Source organism: Pelobates fuscus, chromosome 1 (genome assembly GCF_036172605.1).
Source record: "Pelobates fuscus isolate aPelFus1 chromosome 1, aPelFus1.pri, whole genome shotgun sequence".
Classification (NCBI taxonomy): Eukaryota; Metazoa; Chordata; class Amphibia; order Anura; family Pelobatidae; genus Pelobates; species Pelobates fuscus.
In genome coordinates this window covers 455,078,227-455,092,302 of record NC_086317.1, presented here as the reverse complement: position 1 = coordinate 455,092,302, position 14,076 = coordinate 455,078,227, and the positions used below count along the sequence as shown (strand labels likewise).

The window sequence follows — 14,076 nt, the reverse complement described above, 5'->3', positions numbered from 1 at the left end:
AAATACCCTAAAGGTTCACTTTGATTGGCCCCTGTCATATCCACGCCCCCAAAACGTGAGTGTATGGGGAATGTGGCCTGACAGGGGCCAATGGGAGACTGATTCTAATTTAGTCTCCCACTGTCCCTTTAAGAGCGCGCCCGAGACGCGCGGCGCGCTCTTAGTGTCGGGCGGGACATGTGGCCGCTTCTCGCGGTCACTGCCCGCCTGACTGATCCCATCGTTGGCTGAGCCGCGCGCGGCGAGAAGGGAGGACCCCGGCCGGCCCCTGGAGAGGGTAAGTACCGCTACAGTACCCCCCCCTGAAGACACGCCCACCGGGCGGGGAGGAGCAGGCCTGGCAGGAAAACGAGCGTGGAAAGAACGCACAAGGCGAGGAGCGTGAACAGTGCAGGGAAACAGGAAGAAGTAACTTATTAAGAGGCAAATGTGAGGACTGTGATGTCACACCCAAGGCCAGTCCTCTATACGGTCTTAGGTGCGATAGTTTCCCGGACGCACGGAACATTCTTGTCTCATATGACCCCTCCTACCACAATAAAGACAAAGTCCCTCCTTTCTCCTATAAAGCTTTTCAGCGTCGGTAAGTTTAGCAACCCCTAACTGCATAGGTTCCTCCTCAGAACCCTTAGATCTCTCGGGAATCTCAGCTCTAGGGGAGTTAAAGGGAACAAAATGTCTATTTCTGGACCTGGTATATAACCTGTCACGGATCCTGTTATCTATATCGATAAGATAGTCAATCAGGTCCTCCAGGGGTACAGGGAGGTCCTTAGCTGCTACCTCATCTAAGATAGTATCAGACAGACCTTCCATAAAGGCAGTAGTAAGGCCATTATTAGTCCAATCTACCTGTGAGGCAAGGGTCCGGAACTGAATAGCATAATCAGCTACAGATTTAGATCCTTGCTTTATTCTCATTAATGCCCTGGCGGCATTTTTTGACCTTTTAGTCGTGTCAAATGTTCTACGGAACGCTGTGAGGAAGCTATTGAAGTCGTGTACCATAGGCCCATTAGCCTCCCAAATAGGATTTGCCCATTCTAGTGCCTTATCCGTAAGCTGGTGCATAAGAAAACCCACCTTAGATCTGTCAGTGGGAAATGAACGTGGGTACATTTCGAAGTGGAATTCCACTTGATTAAGGAATCCCCTACATGTCTTAGCGTCCCCTCCATACCTAGGTGGCGGGGTTAGATGTGCAGAAGCATTAGACATATTAGCTGTGTCCGGTATAGGGTTTACAGGAGGCGTAGGTACAGGTACCGGAACAGATCTGGATAACAGTGTCTGGATGGCTTGAGCCATTTGATCCATACGGTGATCCTGTTCTGCGAATCTAGCCTCATGAGTGGCCATCTGTTGACCTAAACCTGCGGGGTCCATGGCCCTATCGTAATGTCACGGTAATATACCCCAACACGCAGGAATAGTTCACAGTCAAGAGACAAGAAACAGAGTTCGTCTTACCGGACCTTAGAATGGCCGGACTAGGACGAGAGAAAGACAGAGTCAGAACAAGCCGAGGTCAAGGGAACTGAGAGACAGCGTAACGTAGAACAAGCCGAGGACTGGTACACAGAGGACAAAACAGCGGATAAGCAAGCAAGGATAAGGAGAGAGCGGAGTCAGGAACAAAGCCAAGGTCAAGCACCAAAAAACCAACTGAACGATACAAGCACTAAAGGGAACTGGACAGAAACCACGATAGGGCAAAGAGCAAGGGAAACAGGTGAGTATAAATACCCTAAAGGTTCACTTTGATTGGCCCCTGTCATATCCACGCCCCCAAAACGTGAGTGTATGGGGAATGTGGCCTGACAGGGGCCAATGGGAGACTGATTCTAATTTAGTCTCCCACTGTCCCTTTAAGAGCGCGCCCGAGACGCGCGGCGCGCTCTTAGTGTCGGGCGGGACATGTGGCCGCTTCTCGCGGTCACTGCCCGCCTGACTGATCCCATCGTTGGCTGAGCCGCGCGCGGCGAGAAGGGAGGACCCCGGCCGGCCCCTGGAGAGGGTAAGTACCGCTACACCACATCAATATGATCCGTTCTACAATGTCTAAACACCTGTTGCTATGTTCAGAATAAAGAAGAGCATGATAGCAGGGGCTTAATAAACAAATACCATGTTTTGTAGGTGCAAATGTCAAAATTGAATCTCCTGATTGTAGTGTTTTTTATTTTTAATTGTTTTTATTTCCTACATTTTCTGATCTATTTTTCCTTATCTTTAAGGTATCGCTTGAAGGAGATCGATCCACGGAGACTTTCAATTTGAAAGCAAAACTAGAAAAGCTAGACACCCTAGAACAAGAATACTTGAAACTTACCACTATGCAAGTCCTGGCAGAGGTCAGTGAAGCTACCAGCTTTCCCTTGCTAAGCTCGCTTTTATTTTTAAAGGAACACTTCAAGCACCATTACCACTGCAGCGTGCTGTGGGGTGGTTGTGGTGACAGTGCCAGGAGTGCCCTTTCGCCCTCCATTGCAAGCAGTCAAACCTTTTTGGAATGGTTTAACTTCTTACCTTAAGTCCATGAGGTGCGCTCCCTGGCTCAACTTCTAACAGAAACTCTTCCATTAGCTCTCCTGAGCTAGCTCCGATAGAAAGCTGGACCCAAAGTAAGAATTCTTACCATTACTCTTTACAATTGGGGGTAACATAATCACTACAGCTATCTGTAGTGGTTATGGGCCTATGTGAATGTTCCATTAAATATTGTACTATAATACCAGGATTGTAATGGCTTATGATTACTTAACAAGTAATCAAAGCTGTTTTTAAGGTTTGTTGTGTTTTAGAAATAACATTACACACTTTTTATCTGAGCAGAATACCTTCCTTTCTAAAGTTACGTAGCTGAATAGAGACTTGCGTCCATCAAGTTCAGCCTTCCTCACATTTGTTTTTTTGCTGTTGATCCAAAAAAAGGAAAAAAAAAAAACAGTTTGAAGCGCTTCCAATTTTGCAACAAACTAGGGGGAAAAAAATCCTTCTTGACCCCAGAATGGCAGTCAGATTTATCCTTGGATCAAGTTGATGAGCCATGGATCGCTACACTTACACTTGAGCCGGGGAGCTTTAACATATTTGTAATTGATTTTCAGATCTATCTACCTGTCTTTGTTAACTACCATGGGGACTACAGTTCTGATACAATTGGTTTAGTTTAATCTCTTTATGAATTTATCACACAACAATTCCCTTTAAAAGCAAATGTTTGTGAAAACAGTATATGTTTAACAAAACAATTAAAAAGAATAAAGTAATCCTGTAAATAAGTAAGGAGGAAGTAAAGGGGGTGCCCATTGCAACACAATCCTGGCTGAATAGTATCAGAAAAGGGCCTGTAAGCAGTGTGAATCAAGAGCAATGTAAACATCTGAAGCATTAATGACATCAAGCATTTAAAGGGTGCGATGGGCACACATATAACACTTCAATGGTTACATCACAACCGCTAAATTATAGAAGAGAAAAGTGTGAGTGTCCTGGGACAGATAAGGCAGCTTCTGGTTTATTTTGTCACAAGCTGCTGAATTTCAGATCTAATCAGCCCTAAAGATTTCTCCAAATAATTCCCCAACAATGACGGCTTAAACAATGTTTGTGTGTTTTATTTAGAGCAAAATTCGTGAAATTGAACAGAGGCTTAGAGAAGAGGAGCATCAACGTAAACTGGTGCAAGAAAAAGCAGCTCAGGTATTCAGATTTCTGACTGTGAAATAGAAACCGGATCCTTCCTTCCTTGTTCCCTCCCTTCCTCCCCCCCTTTCCCCTCCCCTTTCCCTTCCTCCTTGTCCCCTCCCCTTTCCCCTCCCCTTTCCCTTCCTCCTTGTCCCCTCCCCTTTCCCTTCCTCCCTGTCCCCTCCCCTTTCCCTTCCTCCCTGTCCCCTCCCCTTTCCCTTCCTCCCTGTCCCCTCCCCTTTCCCTTCCTCCCTGTCCCCTCCCCTTTCCCTTCCTCCCTGTCCCCTCCCCTTTCCCTTCCTCCCTGTCCCCTCCCCTTTCCCTTCCTCCCTGTCCCCTCCCCTTTCCCTTCCTCCCTGTCCCCTCCCCTTTCCCTTCCTCCCTGTCCCCTCCCCTTTCCCTTCCTCCCTGTCCCCTCCCCTTTCCCTTCCTCCCTGTCCCCTCCCCTTTCCCTTCCTCCCTGTCCCCTCCCCTTTCCCTTCCTCCCTGTCCCCTCCCCTTTCCCTTCCTCCCTGTCCCCTCCCCTTTCCCTTCCTCCCTGTCCCCTCCCTTTTCCCTTCCTCCCTGTCCCCTCCCTTTTCCCTTCCTCCCTGTCCCCTCCCTTTTCCCTTCCTCCCTGTCCCCTCCCTTTTCCCTTCCTCCCTTTGACACTTCAACTTTGATAGGCATGTAGAAGTGATCTCCTTTGCATGTATTTTTAAATAATTCTTGCTAATGAACTAATAATGGATGTGGTAAGCATTGTCTGTTATAAATATATAAACCCTTTTCTGGCTCTTACAAATCTCATTCCAAGTTACCTGACAATGCTGCCTCTATCAGGAATTTTCACTAAAGCGTGAATTGTTAGTAATTTCAAATTTTAGACCAAAATATTTCAAGAACCCTGTATTGAAATGTATGGGAGAGATTGTAACCATTGTTTGTCATTTATATTTTTTTTAACCTCTTGAAGCTTCAGACTGGTTTGGAAACGAATCGCATATTGCTTCGCTCCTTAACCCCTCCTTCAAAGCAAATGAAAGTGAAGAAAATTAAGACTGCCCAGCTAGACAAGGTATTTGTCTTTCAATAGTTATGCTCTACTCCTTTTGTAGTTTTACGTTAAAGGTATTTAAATAAGTTTTATTTTGGCGAAGCTCTCAGGTGCATTGCTTGTTTTATTTACAGAAGCAGCAAGCGACTACACGATTTAAACAGCCTAAAATATATTTTCCTTGACTTGGTAACATGACTGCAGTTTTTAAATATCACAATTGAAACACACTCTGTTAGCATCTCCCTCACTGATGTAAAAATTGTTTGGCAATATTGCTATCATACTGCGTACATTAAATATTGCAACAAAGAACAAACACAGTGGACGATAAACTAACATTGAACTTGTGTTGGTTGTAGGGTAATTGGGGCATAACCCAACATTTAAAAAATAAAATCAAATTTTATTTTATTCTATTTTTTATGTACCATACTAATATTGATGAGGATATTTACTCAGGATATTTAGTTTGTTACTAGAGTATTTTTGGCTCCTATTGGCTAGTTTCCCTGCTATCCTCATAGCAAGGATATTAACCTACGGTATCTTTTATAAGAGCATACATCTAAGAGACGTTATTGGACTGATTTTATTCCTCTGGTTCTCATATATAACCAGAATTGAGATTGCTTAAAGCAGGGCTTTCCAACCTGCGGCCCCGAAGATATTGCTGAACTACAACTCCCATGATTCCCTACCCATCTGTTTCATTGAAAGAATCATGGTAGTTGAAGTTAAGCAACATCTGGGGGGCCGCAGGTTGGACAGCCCTGGCTTAAAGGGACACTATATAGTCCCCAGAACAACTACAGCTTATTGAATTTGTTCTGGTGAGTAGAATCATTACCTTCAGGCTTTTTGCTGTAAACACTGTCTTTTCAGAGAAAATGCAGTGTTTACATTACAGCCTAGTGATAACTTCACTGGCCACTCCTCAGATGGCTTTTAGAGATCCTTCCTGGGTCATGGCTGTCTAAAATGCACCCAAACATTTAGTATCTCCTCCCTCTGCATGCAGACACTGAATTTTCCTCATAAAGATGTATTGATTCAATTCATCTCTATGAGGAGATGCTGAGTGGCCAGGGCTGTGTTTGAATCATGCTGGCTCTGCTCCTGATCTGCCTCCTTGTCAGTCTCAGCCAATCCTATGGGGAAGCATTGTGTTTGGATCAGGCGACCACTTCTGATGATGTCAGCACACTGCTTATTTTTTTTAGACAAACAGCATGCAGAGTTACAGCTGTCCGGAAGACAGCCACTAGAGGCTGGATTAACCCCAAGTGTAAACATAGCGGTTTCTCTGAAACTGCTATGTTTGCATCTGAAGGGTATTAAACCTGAGGGACCTGGCACCCAGACCACTTCATTGAGCTGAAGTGATCTGGGTGACTATAGTGTCCCTTTATGTTCAATGGCTAAATATTCTCCCAACACAGGAATAGACTAAAATACAGGTGAATGAAACCTGATACAATGTTGCAGAAAAACTGCAATAGATACTTATTGAAACACCGGACTTCGTCTATAGACCGCTGTAGGCTAGGGATCTCAGAAAATATATGTAGGTAAAGTATAAATTAGTAAATTGTATAACTATATGATATATATATATGATGTCAGCACACTGCTTATTTTTCTGAGACAAACGGCATGCAGATTTACAGCTGCAGGCTTGAATACAGTAAGATTTTGCTATATTTAAGGAGGCATATATATATGGGTCTTTTCAAAATATGGATAGACACCAGAAGGTGCTTTGTTTACAAAGAGTAAGTTCCTTTTTCACCATCAATCAAACAATACAGTCTCCTAGTTCTGAATCTGTGCGGAGTTTAGACATTACTAACACCATATGATTATTTACTTAAAGGGGACTTTAATATGATCTTACAATTATTCATTTATCATTACTTCTATATGTTAGGCCAGATCAGCTGGAAATATCTCCAGCATGGCTCGGCTATGTAGAAGTGGTAATTACCTAATCAGGTCTTCGCAATTCTACTGTTCAGTATATAGGCCACCAGTGTTCCAACACACCCACTCTGCAGTTTGACTTATATAGCATCTAATAGAGCAGATCTTGTATCTAATGAGTTAGCCAAATGAAATCACCGCTCTCTGCTCCATATCTCAAGGCTGTGAAAAGCAATCGTTTTCAATCTAATTGCTTTATGGGTCAGACAGAGAAGTCTAAAATTCACGATGTGGTGGAAACATTTGGACAAGATATTAATCCAGTTTTCCACAGTGTGCAATCTGTAAATGTGCTTTAAAATCAATTGGCGTGTCTGAGAAGGTGCATTGTCTTGCATTAATTATAAAGACAGTGTGGGCAAGTTTTAACTATCCACTTGCTGTTGGACATCATCTCCCGTTACCATCTTAAAGGTCTCATAATATCATTAACACAAATAGCTTATTATAATATCAGCAAATTATCATTACAAATGAGCCCTTTATTTAATTTCATTAAAACTACTTTAAAATCTCACTCCTTGCAGAAGTTAAATCGTATTGTAATGCTTTATGTAAAAACATGCAAAAGATTTAGACACTCGTAAGGTTCATTTGTTTTGCAGCAAATTACCGAGATTTGCATTAAATCCAAGGATCCAGTCCAGTTGATGTAAAAATATAATTAAACTACTGCACAGTCTGACTATAGCTGCATTTGTGTCTGTGAAGTTCTTTGAAATATGACTACTGCACATGAAGACTGCCATATAATGGGGTTCTTTACGACGTGCTTACTGTGCAAATAGGTCTGTGAGTGTTGGATGTGTAGCTCCCCCCGTGTTGTGTATTTAAACAGGAAGATGGGCTAGCAGCTACACAAGTTTGAGTTATTATAGGGACGTTGAGAGGGGACGTTGTTGCTCCATAACCAATGAAAAGAGCATAAGTTGTTTTGGTGTTTGGAGTGTTCCTTTTTAAGATAATGCTAGGACCGGTTTGTGTAAACCAAAACTATTAAAATAAATGTAGCCACTATGGTTTAACGTTCTCCAGAGTTTAACAAGGCTGGTGGGATCTGAATTCACTTCGAACACAAAATAAAAGTTGCCCTTATTAACTAGTGACCTCACATTCTACATATTTAATCTGAAAAATGGGACATGAGGTATTAACCTAGATATGTACATACATTACGTCTGCAGTCATTCCTTGTGTTGTAAGGTTTTTCACATGTTCTATAAAGCAGTGTTTCTCGACCTTTTTCGGAGAAGTTCTTAAAAGAATTCCTAAGTACCCCTGCCTCAAGAAAGGAATTTCTATTAATTAAAATTTTAAATGCACCTGTAGTTAATTCCATATTGAAGAACAAGTCTAGTTTAAAGGTAGTAAAGAATATTTTTTAAATAAATATGACATAATGTGAATATTGTGTATGTTCAGAGGAGTGTAAAAGCTATTAATCTAAAGGTCCAGTGGGGACACTTTCCCTGGGATCTAGTGTGGCTGCTGTCATCTCATGCTCTTCCAGCACGGCTCCCACGCATGATGTTTAGTAATGTTGGAGCCAGAGTGTCGTCATAATCGGCTCCTGGCATGTCCACAGGGTGTGCAAGGGAGCAGTGTTGTAAAGAACGCAGACGTCAGGGCTTCCTCACATTCCCCTTAATTCTCCCCCTCCATTCTCCACTCCAGACACCGCACATTCAGGCAGATTAGGCAACAGCCATCTATGTAAGCAAGTGTCTACTCCATCTTAGCTCCCTGCCAACCAGCTCCTGGTGTACTCCCTCTTGTGGTGAGCATACCCCAGGTTGCTATAGAGAATGGTTTACTTTTAAAATATATATCCATTTGTGTCCAATGCAAAATCTAACAAAACCATCATTGGTTTATTTGCTTTAAATTCCAGCCTGTCTCCTCTAACAATGCAGTGATCGGAGTGCATTCAGCATTAGATAATAATACTCTGTATATTTAATTGGTTAAAACAAGCAAACTACTTACCGTATATACTCGAGTACAGGTCGAGTTTTTTAGCACATTTTTTGTGCTGAAAAACCCCCACTCGTCTTATACTCGAGTCAGTGTCTGTATTATGGCAACTTACATTGCCATAATACAGACAAGGGGCCGTGTAGGAGGGGGGCTGGCAGAGAGCGTTTACTTACCTTTCCTGCCAGCTCCCTTCTCTCTCCTGTGTTCCGGTCAGCTCCCTCTGCAAGTCTCGCGAGAGCCGCGGGGTCAGAGCTCCGCGCGGCACTAACACCGCGAGACTTGCAGAGGGAGCTGACCGGAATGCAGGAGAGAGAAGGGAGCTGACAGGAGCTGCAGGAAAGGTAATTAAACGCTTCCTGCCAGCCCCCCTCCACTGATCTGCCAATGCCACTGGACCACCAGGGAATGAGAGTCCCCCTCCCTGGCCAGCTAACAAGCAGGGAGGGGGGACGAAAAAAATAACATCAATAATAATTATAAAAAAAAATATTAATAATAATATAAAAAAAAAAATTGAAATTAATAATATAAAAAAATATTATAATAATATAAAAATGCCCACCCCGCACCAAGGCTCTGCATCACATACTCATACACACACTGCACTCATACACACACTGCACTCATTACACACACTGCACTCATTACACACACTGCACTCATTACACACACTGCACTCATTACACACACTGCACTCATTACACACACTGCACTCATTACACACACTGCACTCATTACACACACTGCACTCATTACACACACTGCACTGCACTCATACACACTGTAAATAAATATTTAATATAATATTTTGGGGATCTAATTTTATTTAGAAATTTACCAGTAGCTGCTGCATTTCCCACCCTAGTCTTATACTCGAGTCAATAAGTTTTCCCATTTTTGGGGGGGTAAAATTAGGGGTCTCGACTTATATTCGGGTCGACGTATACTCGAGTATATACGGTACTTAATTTTCATTTTCTGAGATTAGAGATTTCCATCTGTATTTCACGTTTCCTGTTCTGTGAATTTATAATATACATTGTTTGTAATGTTAACACCATAGAGTGAAAGTGATGCCTTATAGTTAAATGCCTATTCATTTATGTTTATCCTGTTTTCAGATGCCTAGCCATTTAAGCAGTTCTTCTGTACAGCCACACTACAGATTAAGCCTTGGTGATGTACCATTCGTTGCTGGCACGGTAAGGAAGCTCACCTCTGACAAATGGGGAACGTTACCTCCATGTTTTCTGTTAAGATTGTTAATGTCTTCCGGTTTGTTTGTGCACATATTCTATTAAATAGGACTGCATCCCAGGTGCATACTGTGACGTTATAATGCTGCTTCTTAGCATGGCCCAAAAGATTTGTGTGACGAGTATTGCAGACCACACACACTGCTAGTCACACACATCCTTATGCAGATCTTTAATTACTATTTATACAACTATACGATACTTTAAAGAATTTGCTGTGAGGTACGCTTTACAGCTTATTGTACTGGTTACAGAGCAGTTTAGTGCAGCTAAACACAGTCCCTCCGCTTTTCTGTCACTGCCATAATGCAGAAGGTTTCTGCATTATCTGTACAAATCCTTTCAGGATTGGACAGCATTGATAACCTGCAAGCAGTGGGCTAAGCGGACGTGGACTCGCTGCGACGTGGACTCGCTGCGACGTGGACTCGCTGCGACGTGGACTCGCTGCGACGTGGACTCGCTGCGACGTAGATGCCTGTGGCAATCGGGAATGCCAAAAGTGGTAATGGAGATTTGATTGTGATCCTGCTAACCCAGAACTATAGTTTGGATGCACAACCAGGAAAGTGAATCTTCCTCGTATGACTTACCAAGCTGAGAAGAGGGTGGGCTTTGAGAGCTGGTAAGTCCCACACTGCTGTCAAACTGAAGCTGTAGTGGTTATGGAGGCTGTATATTTTGTGTCTGCTCTAACTCTGCAATAATTCTTTTGGTCTGTCACTTCCATCTACTGGTAACAAATGGTAATGCACTGAGAGATTTGCATAGACTCGATTTGCCTGCAATTGTAGTTTAAGTTAAATCCCTTATCAACTGTAGAATGCAACCTTTAACATGGATACAAGCGACTTTAATTGGCTGCTTTAAATCCGCCTCTAACGCACTGATGTCTTCTTTATAAAGCAAAGACAAAGGTGCTTTGTATTATTCAGTTAGTAGAATATCTCTAGATGAAAGTGGTTGTTTTTTGTTTTGTTTTTTCCCTCCTTTCTTCCCTTTTCTTCCTGGCACAACCTTTACACATCCTCAAGTGAATTCAAATGCCTGTGCTTTTGACTTGACTTAGGCTAGCTTGTAGTGGTTAGGACACCTAGAGTACCCTGATGCCATCCCATAGTTTAATATTAATATACAGGGCGGGCCAATCTTCAGATTGGGGTTTGAGGAGTCAATAACTTTTTTTTAATTTTTTTATTAATGAACCAGTTTCGATGATATTACATAATATGAATGCTTAACGCTGTCTATTTCTATGGGATTGAAACCCTTTGTTGTTTTGGAGACCCCATTTAAGGGTCTGTGCATGTAAAATCATTTGTGACAAAATAAACAGATCTCAGTCAGTGTTGTACCTCCAGAACTGTGTATCGTCCAGTTACAAGGGGGAAATGGTCTCTTTATATTCTAAGGTGGTTCCTGAGCGGCTTTTTTAAAACAAGTTTTGTTACAAGAGCTGATGTCAGTGCCAGCGCATACGGCTTTGCTTATTTCCCTGTGATGGTTTAGACTATTCTGCCTGTGAGGTGGGGACTTAGTGTCCGTGTATTTGCAGTATTTTAAAATGGAGTGGGGTATAGGTAGAGAAAAACAAAGAGATAATAACAAAGGGCATACCTATTGAGACGTTATTGCTGCGTCTGTTGGACCACCCAAGGGGTTTACATAATCCCAGGGGGCCTGGATTTACCAAGACATCGGTTGGTCGCGTGGCGGGATTAGGTGGGACATTGTAGGTTGATACGTATGCCCTTGAGCTATGTGATCGCCGTAGGCTGGTGCACTATGGAACCTTAAATATAAATGTTAGTAACTGGAATTTGGTACACTGGTTATTTTGCGTTAAGCGCGTCATTTCACTCTTCTACTCTTCAGCCGTTTCATGGGGTCTTAAAGTGTGAGCATTGTGCTCAAAACTGGTCTTGGCTAAGTCGAGGATTGTGGGTGCCCCTAACCAAGGTGGCAGCGGGGGGGAGGTAGCTCCACCAAACTAAAGTAGCTCCGTGCAGCCAGTACCCCGCTCGGCAGTGGTGCTTGCCAGGACTGGGCATGGAAGGCCGCAACAACTTGTATATAGCAAAAAACAGAAGTGAGAACATAAGTCATAGCGGCATAAGTTGCTGAGAACGCACTGTCCGGCGTGGAAGTTCTAATGTGCGGTCTCAGTCAGGGAGCAGTACTTGATTATCAACAGCCTATTCATATTGACTCCAGTTTATTGAATTGCAGGAGTCTATGCATTCCGGCTGATACAATGTTACTAGTGTTTCTGCATACTAAGCTTGGATTTAAGAAACGACATTAAGACACAGGTCTTTTCTGAAAAACTAGTGTCACTGTACCTTTGTATACATATCTATTTGCATTACTATTATACTATTGTGTATGGTATCTTACTCGTGTTTTATTTTTTATTTCCAATGTTTTACTTAAAGGGTAGCTCCCCCTTCTCTGTCCTAAAACTTGTTGTGTAAACCTTTTTCTACATTACAATTTTATTTTTCACACCTCACAAATACATATTAATTATAGGGTCATATAAACATATTCTTAAAAATCCTGGGAAGTAACGGTTTACCCTTTGATGGTGTAATTTCCAGAAAAGAGGGACACTATTGGCACCCAGACCACTTCAATCTTAGTGGGTTTAATCCATTACCTGTGAGCTGTGGATGGTGTTTAGTTGGTAACTCCTTTCTGTCTTATAGTAGAAATGGAAAGAATCTTGTTTGTTTGTTTTTTTTTCTCTACCTCAGTTTTGTTATTTACTACTATACTTAGTGTGACGGAGCACCGGAGAGCTTGGCTTCCTTATTAACCGGCTCCAGGGCATGCACTACACTTATTTATTACATATGTTGTATACTGTGCTATTTATTGTGCTAGATGATTGTATCCACTCTCCAAACACTGACACCTTACTATTATGGATCCAGCAGTTTGTTTACCCCTAGCTCACAGTCCTTTCAGTAGGATATTCCCAGTGCCTGCAGTTTGTGTGATTAGGAATTATCAATGTAGTAACTGTGTGAGCAAATAATCCATAGATCAATGTGGCATTCATACTTTTTCTTCAAGGTTCCTGTTTTTTTGTTTAATATAAATCCGAGTGGTTCATGAAATGGAAAGTTGAAGATCAAAGCACAGGATGTAAAATAGATACTCTGACTTTAACATTAAGAGAGTCTCCTAATTTCAGCCGTATCCATTAAAACTGGGCTAAATGACCTGTTCATGGTAGGAAGTAGAAAGCGAGACGTTCTGTTTAATGCCATTTAAAATCTACATTTAGCATCCTGTGCTTTGATCAGCCATGGCTCCTTGATTTTAGGTCTTTTATTGTAGCCTGCCCAGTGCGTGCTTTTTAGATTTCTGACAAATTGCAGCCTTTTAACATTTGTTTTATTTTGTAAACCTTGAACCTTATGTTTTTTTTCCATTCTGAAATATTCTAAACTATGTGGATGCTCATTCTCAATCGAACAGTGAACGTGTATATTAATATGGATAATTAGTGTACGTTATAATATAATACAGATAGTATACTGCTTTAGACGATGACTAATAATACTCATTTTCCACGCTACTATTTATTTTGTTCCTGTCTGTACTTTATCCAGAGAAAAAATGTGAATTTGTTTCTCTTTGAGTAAACGGAACAAAGAAAGTTAAGACCCAATCTAAGCAGATAATAGTATAATAGATACTATCCCAACAAGACCCATTACTATACTGACTTACTATCCCTACCCCAGCAAGACCCATTACTATACTGACTTACTATCCCAACCCCAGCAAGACCCATTACTATACTGACTTACTATCCCTACCCCAGCAAGACCCATTACTATACTGACTTACTATCCCTACCCCAGCAAGACCCATTACTATACTGCCTTACTGTCACTACCCCAGCAAGAACCATTACTATACTGACTTACTATCCCTACCCCAGCAAGATCCATTACTATACTGCCTTACTATCACTACCCCAGCAAGATCCTTTACTATACTGCCTTACTATCACTACCCCAGCAAGATCCATTACTATACTGCCTTACTATTACTACCCCAGCAAGATCCGTTACTATCACTACCCCGGCAAGATCCGTTACTATACTGCATTACTATCAC

At 42.1% G+C, this 14,076-nt stretch overlaps 1 protein-coding gene across 1 annotated transcript in view; it reads left to right on the top strand.

Annotated features, from left to right (window-relative positions):
• CEP57 (centrosomal protein 57) overlaps nt 1–14,076 on the top strand; it is a 30,267-nt gene that overhangs the window by 10,653 nt on the left and 5,538 nt on the right. Inside the window, exons 5-8 of the mRNA XM_063430560.1 lie at nt 2,238–2,354; nt 3,628–3,705; nt 4,646–4,747; nt 9,808–9,888. Coding sequence (XP_063286630.1) covers nt 2,238–2,354; nt 3,628–3,705; nt 4,646–4,747; nt 9,808–9,888 — 378 coding nt within the window. The remainder of the gene's footprint in view (nt 1–2,237; nt 2,355–3,627; nt 3,706–4,645; nt 4,748–9,807; nt 9,889–14,076) is intronic.